This window comes from Botryllus schlosseri, chromosome 14 (genome assembly GCF_051294905.1).
Source record: "Botryllus schlosseri isolate E-star chromosome 14, Bs_hap1, whole genome shotgun sequence".
Lineage (NCBI taxonomy): Eukaryota > Metazoa > Chordata > Ascidiacea > Stolidobranchia > Styelidae > Botryllus > Botryllus schlosseri.
In genome coordinates this window covers 8,174,898-8,192,966 of record NC_137249.1, presented here as the reverse complement: position 1 = coordinate 8,192,966, position 18,069 = coordinate 8,174,898, and the positions used below count along the sequence as shown (strand labels likewise).

The 18,069-nt window shown below is 40.2% G+C and overlaps 2 protein-coding genes across 2 annotated transcripts; both read right to left on the bottom strand.

Annotated features, from left to right (window-relative positions):
• Window positions 1–1,719: 1,719 nt before the first annotated feature.
• Window positions 1,720–5,904, bottom strand: LOC145456143 (uncharacterized). The gene is made up of 5 exons (XM_080334205.1): window positions 5,555–5,904; window positions 3,546–3,903; window positions 3,304–3,482; window positions 2,391–3,188; window positions 1,720–2,052 (listed from the first exon to the last, which is right to left on the bottom strand). Exons 1-5 carry the CDS (start codon window positions 5,820–5,822, stop codon window positions 2,033–2,035), a joined length of 1,623 nt encoding a protein of 540 aa, XP_080190331.1. The 5' UTR covers window positions 5,823–5,904; the 3' UTR covers window positions 1,720–2,032.
• A 3,706-nt stretch (window positions 5,905–9,610) lies between these two features.
• On the bottom strand, window positions 9,611–17,438 carry LOC145455646 (uncharacterized). The gene is made up of 9 exons (XM_080333630.1): window positions 17,300–17,438; window positions 17,133–17,238; window positions 16,901–17,009; window positions 15,860–15,951; window positions 13,994–14,135; window positions 13,744–13,899; window positions 12,817–12,905; window positions 12,488–12,582; window positions 9,611–11,815 (listed from the first exon to the last, which is right to left on the bottom strand). Exons 1-9 carry the CDS (start codon window positions 17,354–17,356, stop codon window positions 11,051–11,053), a joined length of 1,611 nt encoding a protein of 536 aa, XP_080189756.1. The 5' UTR covers window positions 17,357–17,438; the 3' UTR covers window positions 9,611–11,050.
• Window positions 17,439–18,069: the final 631 nt, after the last annotated feature.

Here is an 18,069-nt window from a genome sequence, read left to right as displayed (position 1 = left end):
TAAATAAACGCGAAACATATATATTGTATAACCCTATCTATGCCATACTTTCACATGGGCCGTAGGCTATCCACCAACGTCCAACATACTAAAGTTTAAACATTAGTACAAGAATCATCAATAGGCACCTTCACCCATCTCAAATATTCGAAGTGGGCGTTGTGACAGTATGTGTGTTAAATACCTCACAAAGGATCAATGAAGTTGGACGTTGATGCATATCACACGGGTTTTCACTTACCGTACTCCATGGTTGTAACCAAGTCAATATTACTTCTATAGTTTCGACTCAAGTCAAGTCGAGAGATTTTCAATTCATTACCGAGTCAAGCCCGGCTGCAAAGGGCCAAGTCCGAGTCATAGTGTCGAGACTCGGGTCCGAGTCCGAGTCATTCTGCATATTGCTGTTCAGTCTCGAGCTCCAACCATGTTCAACTCATGTTTACAACTCTATTCGGGTTGTTGTTGTTGTTGTTGTTGTTGCTGTTTGTGGTATTCATGGATTTGTCGACTACAATGGCCATTTACACCAAGTCGATATTCTTTAGATCGTTCGGTTTATTAGCAATTTTTATCAGTTCAATACACCACAAAAATTGCCATGCAATGAAAAGATAGGAACGTGTCGAAACGACATGGAGAAGTCTTTGGAATCAGACACTCACCTAGGCCTAGTCGGTGTAAGGAGGAGGCATGCACACTGAATGAAAAGTAAACGAATATATTATAGAAAAGAAAGCGAGAAAAATGGGGTGGCATGTCACGGAAGGCAAGATCGATAGGTCAGGTCGTGGTCCGGTAGTCTTGAGGGTGGATGGTTTTGATTCCGTAGCCGCTGATTTGTAGCACGGTCCACTTCTAGGCCGTTTTAAGACACCACTTTCGCGGATGAGCTGGCGAAGAGGAGCCTAGATAAACCGCCAACACTTAGGTAGTAATTCTGGGGTCGACCTCGGTCGCACTCAAATCCACAACCCATTGGTGTTGCAGCTGTGAATTATACCACTATATATACCACCCTCTTCCGGTGGAACAAAGACTTCGCATTCATGATATTTTCTTTTGTCTCACTGTTAACCAAAGATGGTCGGTAAAAAAGTACTGAAATAGGTTTTCCCTACTGGCAGGACTTCCTCAAATGGTTATGATTTTAGACTTTTTCTACTTCACAGTTTTCATTTTTTGACATGCCTAAAATACCTACTCTTTTACTTACTGTGAAAGCGCTACTTCCACTTGTTTTTGTGTGGGAATTTTATGTCGTTACTACTTCTTTTACTTGAGTACCAACGATGACTACTTTGACCACTTCTGCTCTTAGCAGATTCATTCAGGCCGATGAAAGATACTTTTTGACCCTAGTCATTTGACTTGGTCCAGCCATGCGCAAGGAATCGAGTAGAATTCGAGTCAATTCTCAAATTCACTCAAGTCGAGTCGAGTCGTGTTCTAAAATTAAAAAATGACTCGAGTCAAGTCGAGTCACGTCAAAGTTGCGACTATATAGTCATTAGAACCCTGACGTACTACATATGCTATACTTCTAATGACACGGCTTGAGTGAACAAATCTGTCGACCACGACCGGATGAAAGCACCAAACTCCACATCACACAGGAAACTTGCTATCAGCACTGGCTATATTCTTCATCGCTACTTACGTTAGCTTCATATATCGTTTTCCTTTGTCCTCCTGTCTATAACCCAATCCGACGAAAGATTTGTCTTCAAACCAGTATTCTGGCATATAGCCTCCATGTATCGAAAGCAAAACATCATATAAGCTTCAAAGGATGTATAATATTCCGGCACAGTATTGCTATTATGAAGGCTAGCGATTTGCAATGTCATTCATTCGATACCATGTGTCATTTGTACAAACGGCTATGAAATTTGGCACATGCAATCATATGTATTTCATCAATCGCATTTGCATCACGTGGCTGGATTGATGCAGTGTCTTCCGTACGCAGTATCTCTGTCGTGACCGCGTTAAAACTTGCGGTAATTGTCGCATTTCCGACTGGTTGTATTCAGAGGTCTTCTGACTCCTCTAAATGGAATAGTAATTGCTTGAAAATAAATCAAAACGGTTCTCAAACTATATGAACTGGAATGTATATCATGCAATATCCTGAAATATGAACTTGCTACGTGGACTGTTCATAAAAGAGTCTCCATGTGAGAAGAAAAGACTAACATGACTTCCAATCTATTGAACTACGTTGATACATGCAATTCACACGACGGATTCGGTAAAGGACCATCATCAATGATCATATAGGCTATTGTTTTCTAGTTTGTAATGCCCTATCACCGATTGAATGTTGTACGACCTGGTTTAAACTTAGGTTATGCCAAGTATAACTCTTATGCTATGATGTAACTTACTCCCTTTGTGGTTCACGGGGGTCGATATATTCCACGGCTTTGAGTTTTCGTGGTTTTCATATTTCATATTAGGGTCTGCTGGCGGAGTCTTATACGAGTTGATGATATCGGTGTCCACATAGTTGGCTGGTGCAACCATGCCGTGAGCCCTGAAATTCCGCTGACTGGCATCACTATTGTTTTCCGCAGGAATATTCGTGACGTAAGGATCGTCATCGGAAACGTCCAAATTTTTGCGATATTGCGAGAGCCTTTGCAGTCGTTGGTAATCACTGAAGCTTTCGTCCTCTTTTTTGCTGCGAAGCCGATTGTATATGCTATCATAGTCCTGATTGCCCGATGATTCCAAATCGTTCACGTCAGATTTGGCTCGATCGCGACACGCATCGCCACTCTGATAAATGTCATTCGCAGCTGCATTGCGTAACTTCCCGTTCGAAGGCAGCCTGCCAGTGGTCCCAAACGGACCTTGACGTATCATAGAGGGTTCATTTTTATATGAGTTGTCAGGCTTGTACAGGCCTGTACCACCGAATGTCTTTGTGCTATCGGCAGCGCCCCGATAATTTTCTGGGTCATCACCAGAAGAATTATTATATGCTTCAGATTTAGGTATTAATGTTGGAGAATCAGTGATATTTTTTGCTCCCACGATGATGATTTCTTCTGTCATTTGGTTTTGGCGGGCACGCGAAGGTCTTGCGGACTTTGGCGCTGCTGGAAAGGACTGATTTTCCAGTACAACGTAATCACTGGTAGTTGTGATGATTTGTGGTTTGTTGTCGTTTCTTTCCACATCTAGCATGAGAATTTTACAGATGCGTTATAGGATTACAGTATTTACATCATTTCATATTTCAAGAAAAATATTTGTGTATAATAACAAGATCACATCGGTTAATTGTCATATTACCTGAATATCGCAACGCAGTTTCATTGATGATAGCATCCTTATTGGTCAATTGAACATGATTGCTGATACGCTTGCTTTCATCGTTTTTCGCAGCACGTCCGTTACTATGAACATGGATATTTCCTTCCGTTTGTCCACCAGTTTGTATGCTTTCATCCGGATTTATGGTCACGCTTCCCCTGTTAAAAGTATCCTCAATATTAACGTTGACAGTTGACGAACACACATCTTTGTGACCTTACTTGTTTGACATTTTTCTTGCTCTTTTAAGAATAACCAGTAGTAAGATCAACAATATGGCGACGAAGCTCAGAATCACAAATACAAGTAACACTGTGATAATCGGTGCGCACACTTCATATGTATTAGCAGTTTGAGATACAACATTCTCGGAATTTTCTGGAAGCTTTGGGCAAAGAGGAAGCGAGGTCCCGGTGCGCAATGGTACCTCATTGATAGTAGGAAGATTTGGATTTGGCGTTGAGGATGGTTGGTACGGACCTTCTGTGTGAGATTGATTGGGCTGGATTGGAACACAAGATAAGTTTTGCCACTGGCAGCAAGGTACGTTGAAAATGACGATGTTCTTGTTTTCATTACCTGAATTTGAAAAAGCATGAACGACTAATACAATCTAGCGTCAGAGAAGTATAATGCTATCTGCCTAACATAAAGATTTTTACAATCACTCGGAAACCGCTTTCATTGTGCCTTCTGTGAAACCAGGAAAATATGAAGGAGAAATATCCTTTCGAATCATAGAACAATGATATTGAATAAAATCTATGTCATATAGGTTAATGTCAGAGGTGGTGAATGGTTAGTAAAGAATTGCAACTACTTTTAGGCGTTGTATACTTATATTACTTGCCCCATGCAGTGGTGATACCTCCACTTCTATTGAATGGTTATTTAGATAAAACCACTTACGCCTTACAGTTTGGATTTTGAAAAGTACAAAGAGTGTGAGGACAAGTCTGCATCACTTTTATATGAGCAATTTTCATAAACACCGCGTGAAATAGCTCTCGTGTTTAAAAAAAATAAATATCCGACGATTCCACCTATTTGTATAGTGCGATTAGTCAATTTGTGTTAGTCGCGAACATACATCTTGCAATTTTTGAAAGCAATTACGATCAACTTCTAAAAGTATCTGACCGTTCGACCAAATTTACTTTGGCAAACTGCTCGTTTGAGTAATCTTCTGATCTTTCAATTTTTACTTCCTTATGGGATAGTTTTGACGTGTCTTGGAAATTCCTACTTCTAATTATAATTGAGTAAAAATTCACGACGTTACTTCTACCTCTACTTGAGTAGCAATGCTGAATACTTTGGTCACTTATGGTAAATGAAGAGGTGGTCAAAGTAGTCAGCGTCGATATTCAAGTAGAAGTAGAATTAATGCCGAAAATTTCTACTCAATGAAAAGTATAAGTGTTGCTATTTTGGTATTCGTGGTGTTTCGACTACAATTGACATTTTGCACATGGGCTATAGTCCATATTCTGATTCCTAAAACTACTTGAGCTAGTATAGTAGGCCCGAAAAATACTCTTCGTGACTGACGCAAAATGAGTAACGACATCGCAGACAGGTGCTATCTTAGAAAATGTACTCAGTTACCGTGATACAGGGGATCTTTTACTGATACAACCAAACCTACTTTTTACTTTACAAAATCGAAAATAGTAAGTAGCAGTCTAAAAGCATGGTCACGTTAGTGAGTAGTACAAGTATGAAAAATCTAATATACTCCGAAAAAGGAGAAGTAATTCGTAACTGACATAGAATAAACATTGATGGTGGATAAAATAGACTGGAGACGTCCCCAAAGGAGTTACATATCAGAAGTCACCAATTCAGTAGTCAAACGTCAAAATTCCCAACTGTATAAAAGCAAAACGTGCTCTTTTCTAAATCTAGATATCTGTATACAGTACTGTGAGCATATGACAAAAAACAAAGAACCTGAATCTCTACATCCGTGGCATTCGCATGAATAATTGTGGGGGAAAGCGGAGTTTTATAACTAATGCACTAAGTGACCTCGGGCGGTAACGCAAGTACTCCATAGTCTATACATTCCATGCGGAGTCTATTTCACAACAAAATTATTTTGATGCCGGATGTCGACCGAATTCGTAGGCCTATCAGTTCGAACATTTTATCAGTGTCCCGATACTTGTGATCCATACTAACAGCATGATCATTATATAACTTGTGGATTTTATGCTAGAAGACTCACTTGGATTAACAGGTACAATCTCTCCTGACTTTGTTCGATTGGTCGTGCACGTTGTGTGACTATTCATTATTACGATAGCCATTTGAACGTATGTTGTACCGATGTTGCCCTGCATAGCGCATTTACGTTGACACATTGCGATCACAGCGGCGCAGTGATTTGGACCTTCTGCCGCTTCAACCTGCGTTTGGTCATTTAACCCCCGCAAAGCATCGGTACTGCGACCCATCATCAAAATAATCACCAAAGGAACACATGCCGAAACCATAATGCAAGTGCGAACTATACATATAATATCGTTGCTTATCACAACACTATATTCTGATAAACAAAAATATCACATAGCACGTCTATACAATGTATATAATATATATTTTAGAAAATACATTTATTCCTTGACTGCATAAACTGAGTGAAATTTATGAAATTCATTAACATCGCTCGTCCTGATCAAATGATCTAATAACGTATACACGACATTATTCTACAACGCAACCATTGCCTCTGCTCAACTTCCGAACGCTCGATTGCCTTATTGATTTTTGCTAGTCACGTTTTGTGTGATCTCGCTTACTAAATACTTCTGTTTCGAATCTTGTATATCATGTCACGAAAGATATTTAAAGACAGCACCAACACCGCTTTGCTTCTCACTTATTCGTTTATACGCGTGCTATTTTTCTGCATGATACCGTGGCAGGACGAGACTTAGCGATCCGTTACAATTACCTTACTATCCCAGAGTGACCCGAATTCAAAGAGCCGATTTTGACGGAATAAGGAAATTGGAAGGGAATTTAGTTTAGAATAGTGTTTTTTTTGGAACATCGTCGTCATTCAACAATCCACGACCCGTTACAAAATGAAGTGACGAAATATATATGCGAAGGCCTTACACTATACACCGTCAGCAGTGCACAGTAAAAATAGGCGATGCTGGCAATTCTGTGCCTAATGGCTCGATGCTCACCGCTGCCTTAGGAGGCTATGGACAGTGTACAAATAAGGTGAGAATCATTAAATAAGACCAGTGTTTCTCTGGTTTTGAACGTAGCGACGTCACATTACGCTGTCAACACACATTTTGGTGCCAAGAAAGTTTCAACGCTTTTAGGGTATTTGCATATGTAGCTGAATCCAAAATCACATTAGTTTTTCCAACACTAAAAATTCCAAATACCTTGGTGTTTTACTAAATTCGGACATGTCCTGGAAGAGTCACATACAATCACTCAAACCGCAACTATCGAATGTATGTGGTCTGTTTCGCCGCTTTAGCTACACTCTGCCAGTCAGGGTACCGTTGATACTCTTCAACACTCCATTCCTATCAAAGTTACAATACGGAATTCGTTGTTGGGGTGCTGCCTGCAAGAATACGATTGACCCACTGCAAAAACTTCAACATCGGATCAAACGTATCATTGCCAAAGCCCTACGGGGGCCTGGATGTGCAACTGACAAATCGCTTTTCAAAAGATTTGGTGTTCTAAATACAGAAGATATACGAGGAATCTAGAAATTGCTAAGGTTATATATCAGTTACATTGCGGTCAATGTCCCTCAAATTTTAACGACTACTTCACCACGGAGTCCAAAGCGCACAACTACAGCACAGGCGCGTCAACGAAGAACAGCTACCATATGATCAGGACGGAATACAAGAAAACGCATTGCTCTATCAAGTATGCCGGACCCCAATTGTGGAACAGCATCTCGCCGGCTATCCGACAGTCGTAGAGCATGTCCGCATTCAAGTCGAAATACAAGCAACTTCTTCTAAATGAATAGTAGCCAGCCTTCAGGATTACCCGACGACGACCTGACATAGACCTCGCCCTCCTCCGCATGCCACCTCATTTTGTCGCTTGCGTCTTATATTCTCTGCATTACCTTTCAATCAGTGTGCTTACTGCTGATTTTCCATGACTTTTATCTTTTGTTTATTTTTATGTCCATTGGTTAACTGTCATTATCGTTAGTATTGATCTTGCCATATTTACTCATTTATAACTCCGCTGGGTGGCGACTGAATCTAAGACCTACCGGTCCCCCGTCGTCTCCCAATCTATACCAATTTACATGTGTTTGTTGGTGAGATGAATAAAGCATACTGACTGACTGACTGACTGGCATGCCTCTTCTTTACTTCGCCTAGGCTAAGGTGGGTGTCTGATCTTAAAGGATATTCCAAGTTGTTTCGAGACCTTCCTATCTTTTCATTGTATCGCAGTCTTGTGATGTTTTGAAATGATGAAAATATTAACAAAACTGATTGATTGATTGATTGGCTCTATTTTTTGAGATATTTCCTGTTTTACTTTTTTTTAAAATGCTAAAATTATACCTAATTTTGACGTAGGTAAAATTCTCTTTTACTACAACTTTGATGAGTCTATACATCTGTCTTCAAGCATGCACTGTGCATAAAGTATTCTTCTGGTTGTGAAGCGATATCGCTAAACGTGCGATCGTTAACACAGAGAGCCTTGTAAATGGGAATCATGTGCCATGTAAAGATCAAGCAAAAATTAGGCGATATTAGCAGTAAACAAAAACAGCTGACGTCAAAGCACAAGAACTACTTTTAGTAACGCTCAAAGTACATTTAGTAAGGAGTCAAATCACCTTGTATAACTACACTGTATGTTGTATATCGAACTACACTATAGCTACATAGCTATAAAATGAGATATTGATGTCATGTGGTAATTGAAGGGAGTACTCGTCACTATATATGTGGTTAACAATACAAAGAAACTGCAGCTTATCAGGATGATGCTTCTAAGCTGTTACGCTCCCATCGCCCGGTTTACTGTGTGATGCAGCATATCAGCATATCAGACGCTGAAGCTAAATAACTTGTGCTCTCAAAAATTGAGTGTTTTCAATGTCTTGTTTCTGAAGTAATTGGATGCTATAATAGCAAATACGCATAATGTAGTATCTAGTCCAGAATAAGTATTGCATTGGCTGAATAGACATTTCCAATATGGATGTTACCAATACTTCTGTTCACATCTTGGAGTTACTAAAGTTACCGATTTGTATTTATTTTATAATAAAAAATATCAATATTACAAAATATAGAGCCCAATTCAAAGAAACAAATGTCATTTTTGGACTCAGCTGCCGCAAAATACCCAGAAACCATTAAAATACCTTTGCCACTCAAAAATTGTTGGCTAGTGTTGTAATTGTGATAACATTTCAGTATCAGTAAAATTTCTCCAGTTTTCACAGGGACAGCCTAATATGACTAAAATAATTCAGTAGTATTAGTATCCGGGTTGAAAGAGCTCCTATTCCGTCACTGAAACTCGTTTCAAGAAAAAATATACATACTATATTGGCGTTTTGCTGAAGAGGGTTGAAAATATATATTGCAGCGATGTAAATCGTGTTGTCGATTGCAGATGGCAGATCATCCAAGTGTCGGAGACCACGTGCGTTGAAAGTGGATATCACGGTTGGCGATAAAATCAACGCAAGCGCCCCAAAAGGTCATTAATGCAGAGTCAATTTTACGACACATGAAAATGAATATCGTATGACGTTTGAGATAGGTATACTACTCAGGCCTTACGGCAATGCATAAAACGGAAAAGTGTTAGTGTTCAACTGTTCATTCTGTTCAAAGTTCCATACATGTGAGCATTTACATTCATTTTCGGCTGGTAAGCCACGCTTCTCTAATCATCAGCGAATGTTGGTACCAATGTCGAATTGCATGCTGTCATAACCAACCACCCTGATGAGGGTACACACACAGTATACACGCCTATATTGGTACTCTATCTACGATAAGCCCTTGCTTGACAACCGGACGTTCCGTGTCCGGTCGTACTGAACGATTTCTGAAGACGATAATTGATCCGTTCGCTAATTGACTTTGGTCTCATGAACTAACGTAGTGGTAGCCTTGACGTCATACAACCGCCTTTTCCGGGAATTAGTCATCCCGAATATTCGTGTGTGACATAAAAAATCGTGCCAGCTGGTGAAGAACGTCTCACGTTGGATTGTACACAAATTTACTGACAGTTAAACGACACGTTGTATTGTAGCAGCCTAAATGTATTGGATATGCTGTTGACATGTCAACCGCAAGCAGGTTTTATATATACATAAAAAGACAGAAAAAACGAGATACATTATATAAACAAGCTGATCGAACAAATGTAGCGATCGCACACGTTCAAACGTAGTGAATCAAGTTCAGTAATATCAACATTTGAAAATGTATTGCTTCTTTAAAAAGTTTCAATATATGCAACAAATGGTATAGTAATTGACAAAACTCGAATTTATACTGTTTTATTCGCAGACATTTTACTATATAAATGAGTAAAAGCTCCAGCGGGTACATATACCACGACCAGTCTGATATGTAATCAAAATTAGATGGGCACCACGGGAAAATAACAGTCTAAAAACGCTACTAGTCAGCTATTCAATAGTTGTTGTTGCTGTTGTTGCTAGTATTTATCTTTACAGTTGGTAGACTGTAGTGTTAGTCTATGCTCTATGGTGCTATGATAATATCGCCCGTGCGCAGTGTTAGTCTATGGTGTGATGATAATATCGGGGTACGCAGACAAATATCTGTTAGCAATAAAGTGACGTGACGTGATATATTGTGACGCAATGAGCGAAACTGACATCATATTGTATAAACCCGAAATTGGGGAGACAAGAGCGCATGACACCCTTCTTTTTTTTTTTTTTTTGAAAAAACTAAAATGTCGACCGAGGACGCTCAAATGTCCCCTTTTTTTCGCAATCCATCCTCCTTTTTGTTTTGAGTGTTAGGCGACTATACAGAGACGACGAAAAAGGTCTATTCGCCACAAAGTAGGCCTACTCGTGAAAATCGGCTATATACTGGTTTTGCGTAAAAAAGGTCAACCGAACGGATAAAGTGTCTGCGGAAACCCGAATTTCAGGTACCGACGCGGTAAATTGAGCTTTTATTTAGTCAACCTACCCGGTAATCACCATTATCTGTATAAATTTCCCATATTTATTTCTCTTATTGTGACTTGAAAAAAGTGTCATCTTTTTTTGATCCTAAAATATATGGTAACCCTGTGTATATATAGAGGAAATGTTCTTGCTAAAAACTGTCGATGTCACCAGGTATATCTGCAGCGGACTAGCGATAAAAATAACAAGGAATTTCGATAGGAAAAAGTGCGATGCGATGACATTTGGGATAAACAAATGCAAACCGCTTAGTCAAATGCAACACTAAACGTTGCTATTTACACTTGCAAGCTCTTTCTTCTTTCGAGTTATTAGCTATTTTCTCTCTCTCCTCCTTTTGTAAGCTCATGTATATTGATGACGAAAGCTCGATAAGTTGATTTGGAAATTGAAACTTTTCAGTTCAAAACATTTTAATTTCTCTTTCATCCAACCAAACTCAAACACCAAACCACGTCCAGCGCTGAAAATTGTCTGGTTTGGCATCACACACCATTACCAGGCGTCGAATCAAGCAACAAAAGGCAAAGTACGCTTGGGTTTAACTTGCGCGTAATGCACGTGTAGCGGTACGTCTTTGGGTTCGACTTCATGAATTTCGGCGTAAAGATGCCTGCTTCTCTGACTAGTTCGGGATTTTCTGTCACCAACGTGCAAATCGTTATCTAAGAAACTGCTGCTGCGTTGAGGCATGATCGTGTAATCGGTGTCTAGGTCTTCTTGCATGTCTTTATCTATGTCTTGTGTTTTCGTAGGGTTAGCATTGCTTCCTCTCGCCGGTCTTTTCTGCACCTTTAACCCGCGAAACAAATTCTCGATGGAGCCTCTCAAGCCAGGTTGCTGACGCAATCGTTCTTCGTCAATGAACTGCTGTCTGGTGCGAGACGGGAGATCGGGAGTGCGTTGCACAGAATGTTCCTGATTTTGTGATCGTTGCGTCGCCATCAGGTGCGAATCGGAATCGCCTCTGTCGGACTTTACGGACTCGTTGGACTCGAACGACGATCCGCTCATAGTAGTGTAGGTTGTGGACGCGCCGTCCCCAGAAAAGGTCGAGTCTCCACATGAGTTGGCCGGAAGATTCTTGTGATTCTTTTCGTTCATTCTATCCACGAAGGTGTTATTCACTAACTGAGGGATGATTTCGAACTCTCCGTACTGTTCCTGATCCTTCAAGGAATCAAGTTCTTTCTTAATGTCGAATTTCCTTGCTCTCTTGCTGATGTAAATTGTTCCCGCGTGTTTCCTTAAATCGTTCAGCGTGAGGCCGTGTTTCTGAAGTATAGACACAGACAGGTAAATACTCGACACGATAGAAATCGACACGACAGTGTGAGGCTAACCACTAAGAAAAACTCATATGGGCCAAATGGAATTATTTTGATAAGGTTAAACTCCCGGGAATATACGCGTATCCTTTATCACTTTTGGTGAGTCAAATATTACTATGATTTCACAGTTCATTCAAATTTGGGTCTGGATGCTTCCAGCATCGTATCATATTACATCATGGCGAAGCCGTAACATGTATTTATTATTGTGGTCACTTCCGCGGACCTGTCTTTACGTGTATTCAATATTATTTTTAGTTGTAAATTAAGGGGGTTGTACAGAAATAATTTCTCGTCGATAAAAAGAATATCTTTTCACTGTTTTTAGTAACATGTCGAAAGCGTCAAGAGCAACGTTTAGTCAGTATCATGGAATAATATATAAGTCGCGGTCTGGTCAAACGTGAGAATCTGTCAAAATCAGATAGTTACTGGCGATGTGGGACAATGGTATGAGTGTGAATAATAGGCTACGTTGGAAAGTTTCCTATTTGAGAGCACTTTATGAGATATCACTTTCGCATCTCTCAATTATGGATTTGCTACATTTAGAATTTGGAAGATGACATTCACACGTTTTTCACCACATGACTTCCAAGCTGTCACATTTTCTTACCTTCGAACAGGCGTACAGCAGAGTCGTTATCAAAGCCATTGTCAACAGCACGATTATAATCAATAATATGTGAGATAGAACATTCAGCTGATAATCTGAAAAAAAAGGATGCGCCTATGTTATATCGGAATTGCAACTTTATTACCGATTATATTATTTGTAGAACTACGAAAGAAAGCAATCCCCAAGTCCGCTCACGATATCATCAATAATAATTGTTTGACTGACGATCTGCACGATAATCATTACAAACATACGATTTAAGGCATGTGTATTGTGTACACTGCACAGGGTGCACAATATACAATATACATGAGCATTGATCTTACCGGAATTCGTAATATCGTTTGCCAGAGGACCCTGCTTTGCGCTATCTGTAGTTGGACCACGGTCGCCCGTGTCGTGTAGACTGCATATACTGCGAAATGAAGGATAAGGCCTTGTCAATAACGAGCAATACCCGAACAGGGATTTCGTATTTAAGTTTGTGGCAGTTTACATATTTCTCGCCTCTGATTAGGGTCTAATGATATCCGGTAAAATAGTGCGGGCCAAGTAATTCTATCACGTATTGATCCACAATAATATGACGACAAAATTCGTGATCTACGCTAGGCTTGGCATTACACGAGTGGTAACTGGTAACGTAACATACGATCGGCCTCTGAAGGCCCCGACGACCCATTGCCAAGAGTAGTATAGACCTAATTTGGGACTTTTACGACCCAAATATAGGCCTAGCTACGATGTTGACATAATTCCATTCAGATTCTTTTGACAGATTTAATATAGCGACTGTTGCAATTTTTGTCAAGTTATCTGGTGAAAGCTTCGTACTCAAGACGCAGTTATGAAATATGTTCGATGATGTTGAACAATGCTCCTTAGGTGGCGATCAGCGTGTAAAGCCGTGTTGAATGGAGTTGACAGGTGTAAGTTACACTGCACAAAGTGGACAAACTGCACAAAGTGCACAAAGTGTACTTAATTAATTAGAATAAATACTCGGGGTGTAACGGAGTACCAGCATTTACAGGGGATTCTATTTTGAAATGGTTGTGATATCGCCATACAAACAAGCAAGGAAAGGTAATTAATTAATTAATTATGCTTGTCACAATTAATATCACTCGTGGTGTCGGTAGCCCATATGGCAGACGATAACTTGACGATGTCACTTAGCATGATAATTCATAATGTAAATATCTATACAACCAGTCGGATTGAGATCACGATTTGTTCAGTTGTAATCATACCTGGCATCGATATGTTTTGTGTCATTTTGTCCGATCTCGCAGTGAGATTGAGTTGGCGGCGAGCTGACGCAATCTCTTCGGGTGGTTATGATTCCGCCAGATGACGCTGATGAGCAATCTATCGCAACTACGGTCCAATCCGACCAAGCTGGGCATCTGTGACAAGAAGACACTTGCTGAGAATTGATAATCGATGGAAAAATTGCCTCATATCATGTGATTTCAACAGAGAGATGTGAACACTACGAACCTGTGAGTATTGCATGCTTCCTTTTTCAAATCATAAGGGGAGCGGTAGATGCCCTTGCAGAAGAGGCCAACTTCTTTATTCAACGTACAAACCCTGACTTTGATGCGCACTCCGCCCCCGCACGAATGACTGCACTCGCCCCCTGCATAGAGAAATGCGTTCTGATTCACATCGCAGTGATTACAGAGACGGTATAAACTAGGCTTACCATATTTTGGAAATGTAAAAAGAGGACACTTTTTCAGAAATTTCAGACATGCAAAACTGGAGAAGAATTCTCAAAAACCGGTAAATTTTTCCCACCACGTGGTCGGTTGACTGAAAAAAAAAAAAAAAAAAAAAAAGGTCTTCTTTTCGCTCAGGGCTTAAATCACCACTTTTCCCTCCGTAATACCCGCCGGAGCTTCACTTCTGCGCTAATTTACGGCATATCACTCGCGATTTCCTCGAAATCTGACCTAAATTTTCAAAAAAGAGGACAAAATCTCAAAAAAAGGACAAGAGGGCGTCCTCCCAGGACACCTTCAAAAAAGTCAAAAAAGAGGACAAATCCTCTTAAAAGAGGACGTATGGTAAGCCTAGTATAAACATAGGCGTGTCGGCGATTACAGTGTGGATGGATCATTCTTAGTTACAATGCGTTTGAGACACATGCCAGCGATCACATTCGCAGATGTACCTCGGAAATTTGGATGATCGCGTTCGCAAACCTTGGTAGGTTCTGCACTTTGAACCTTTTCCATTTAGTACAATTTTCACTTCATTATAACATGTTTTTTTGAAGTACATTGCATCGCAACTTCGGACCACTCTCTGCGTGTAGCTGGCAGCACGAAACGGACTTCAGCACTATAAACGAGGGTGCACCTTGCACTTTTCAAAAATTTTATTTTATTTGTTAGAAGATTTGCTCGAAATAGTCCGCAAACCGTTTGTCAATATTTAGTGATTCTATGCTGTGAGCATAGCGCGCAATAATAAGATTGGCACGGAAATGTAGGGTTAGAATTAGCACTATGACGACTCGTGACGTCATAAGTTCATGTACTCGTTCACGTTCACAACGACCACCTTTCAAAAAGGTTCACGCTCACACGAACCAGCACCTTTCAGGGGTTCGTACCATCCGTAATTTTCAAATGAAAATACATCTCCGAATAATGGAAAGTCGATTGCAGCGATCATTTAAGGGATTCTTTTCGGTGATGAGAGCGTGGAGCAAAATCAGCCGTTTCGCTGACAGTGAAAACATCAAATGTGAAATCACGGTGTTTCTCTGCTGTACAGTAGGCTACACACCCATTTGTCTATATCTGTTGACTTTCAATAAAGTGCGAAACGTATGCGTAATCGCAATGTCATAGGGTCCATAATCTTTTAATTTTACAGTAATGGTGTCGGGAACGGCACTATTGAGATTTAAATGAGTCTCGGAAGCTATATGGGAATTCATAACAATTTTTAACTTGCTATGAGTTCTCATTAGATCATTAGACCATTCTAAATACTAAATTTGTAGCTTCGAGTGTATCAGTGATATCACGGTCGAACACGTTAGGCGCCTTCGCTCGCCAGTCGCCATCGCCACTGGCGTGGTTTCCCTAACTGTGACGGCTAAGTGCCATCGCACGATTGGCGTGTTATTGATAAGTTTGGAATCCATGTTGCGGATGGAAATTCTGGCGCGGACCAAGCGCTACGTGATCTAGTCGGCGTGTGTAGGATATTTCGAATTATGTATATTTATACTTTCTGCATGCAATCAAATCAGGTAGGTGTCGCGTATAACTGAAAGCAAATTTTACATTCCGCAGAATCATCGAATTCGCCATGACGTTGATTTGCATTTTTCTTCTAGGCACTCACCGTACAGCGATTCACTCCATTGTTGCCATTGTCCAGCACAACTGCTCTCATGGTAACAATACTTCCATTCCCGTTCGCTACACGATGACCATCTATAAATTGCATTCATGTCAGACTGAATAAGGAGGCATGTCTTATCCATGTCTTATCATATCATACTGAGTTGCATCGAGGAACGAGATAATCAGGCACAATATATATACGCAGTGGGCGAGGTTGGGGGTCGCCCGGGGCCCCCCTGGTCGAAGCCCCCCCCTCTTTGGTTTATGCGCTTTTTTCAGTGAAAATAACGAATAAATATGGGAATCCGTGTACCAAGCAAGAATATGACTCCATACAGATGTGTCAATCATCATCAAATCGTCTCTGCATTTGTTAGAAAAGCCCGGTATCCCTATAATCATCACGTCTATGCATGCGGTAGAATTAATTCGTTTTGATGTAGTCTATCCTTGCACACATGCAATAATAGATGTCCGAATCCAGTATCTGGCCAAACCTAGACGCGGTGAAAGATAGATAATTATAACAGATGCGAAAGGGGGGTTACGGTTAGATACTCATAGGGTCCCCCCTGTAAGTCTTGCCCTCCCCCCCCCCCCATCGTTCATAAGGCCACCACTGTATATAGGTCAGGATATGGTTGATGATCCATCAAAGGTAATCAATGGTAGAAATATAATTATAAGTAGCCTACCTTACTGAATATGACTATATGACTGCAGTATTTGTGAAGCTATACGTTATACACATGTTAGCGGAAAGAACATTTCTGGGGAACCGTGATCAACGCAGCATTGTTAGTTTTATCACGAAGTCAAATGTAGTAGGCATGGCCGAAAAATACCAAATTACCTTTAGGCTGTGTAGAACTGGCCCTTATTTATTTGTGGTCGCATAAACAGTACATATTTGAGCTTTCCATATTCGTGTACGTATGATGTCATAATGAGCAATACTTGAATACTTGGAAGCACTCAGGTACTCTATTTTCCCAGCCCTAATCCTGATCTGAATAGATTTATACCACTTATTCGTCACCTGGGTCCATCTGAGCAAGACCTTGATCGATGTTTCAATCCTTGATGACACTTGTATGCCGTTGAGTGTCTCTGACATGATGACCACTTTCCCCATTCGTATCCAGTCTCTAAAACCAAAAACATGTCTATTCCTGCATCTTACGCGAAACCATTTCGTGTGCCGGTCAAATAACCAGTTATAACTTCAAAATTTGTCCCACGTTTACAAACATATTTGTTGCAGAACTCACCGTTCGAGTTTTTCGTACAAGTGCATTCCGAATTGTCAGACTGCCTTGTGCTTTCTGATTTGAATACTTCATACGTCTGAAAATCATATTCCTCGCAACAGGCTATCTGAAAATAACAGGGCGTTCTTTCTAAAACTGCGTACTACTGAGATCAATTTTCGAAATACCCCTAGAAAAACGGCGGTGAACAAAATGATTGTCCAAAGATGCACGATGCGATTCATATCGTTGTTTGGATTTCCCTGACTCTTTTCAGCACAAAGTCATGTCCAGCAACGTTTATCAACCTATTATTTGCGCCGTAATCGTCTGCAATTATAAAACAAGGTCATTTATGGAATTGCATATTCATTAGGTATAAGTAGAATAGTGGGACTAAGCTAACTAAAAGAAGCTTCAGACAAATGGTACTACGGTCACAATATTGGTCAGCATGTCAAATATTAGACAGATTACGTAAGACGTTTTCTTTTTTCTGGTGTCTTATCTTTAAGTTTGTAATCAATAATTTGGAAAGTTCCTGTCCTTGAAATACCTGAAACTATAAGTCTCGTTTTGAACACGGAAATGCTGCAGACAGTCTAAAATTATTCGCATCACCTGTATACGACCCATTCATGTATAGGTCGTAGGACTTGTTGTGGCGGTAATATCAGTTCATCATAACTTTCTGCAACACAAAATGAAGAAATCTGAACTCAATCACCAACTTGGAACACAAACATATTTTCCAATTTTATGCATAAATTACAAAATCGGCGTGTCTTGATTCAAATATTCAATTCTTCGCTCTGCGGAGGTTCTCATTATACAACACGGATTATGAAATGGAAATTATTGGCAACAACCGTTTATCGGAGTTTTTTTTAACTCGTATTGGTCATTATGCGGTAAAGATTTTCATAAATACAGTCTTGGGTATGAGGGAGTCGCAAAA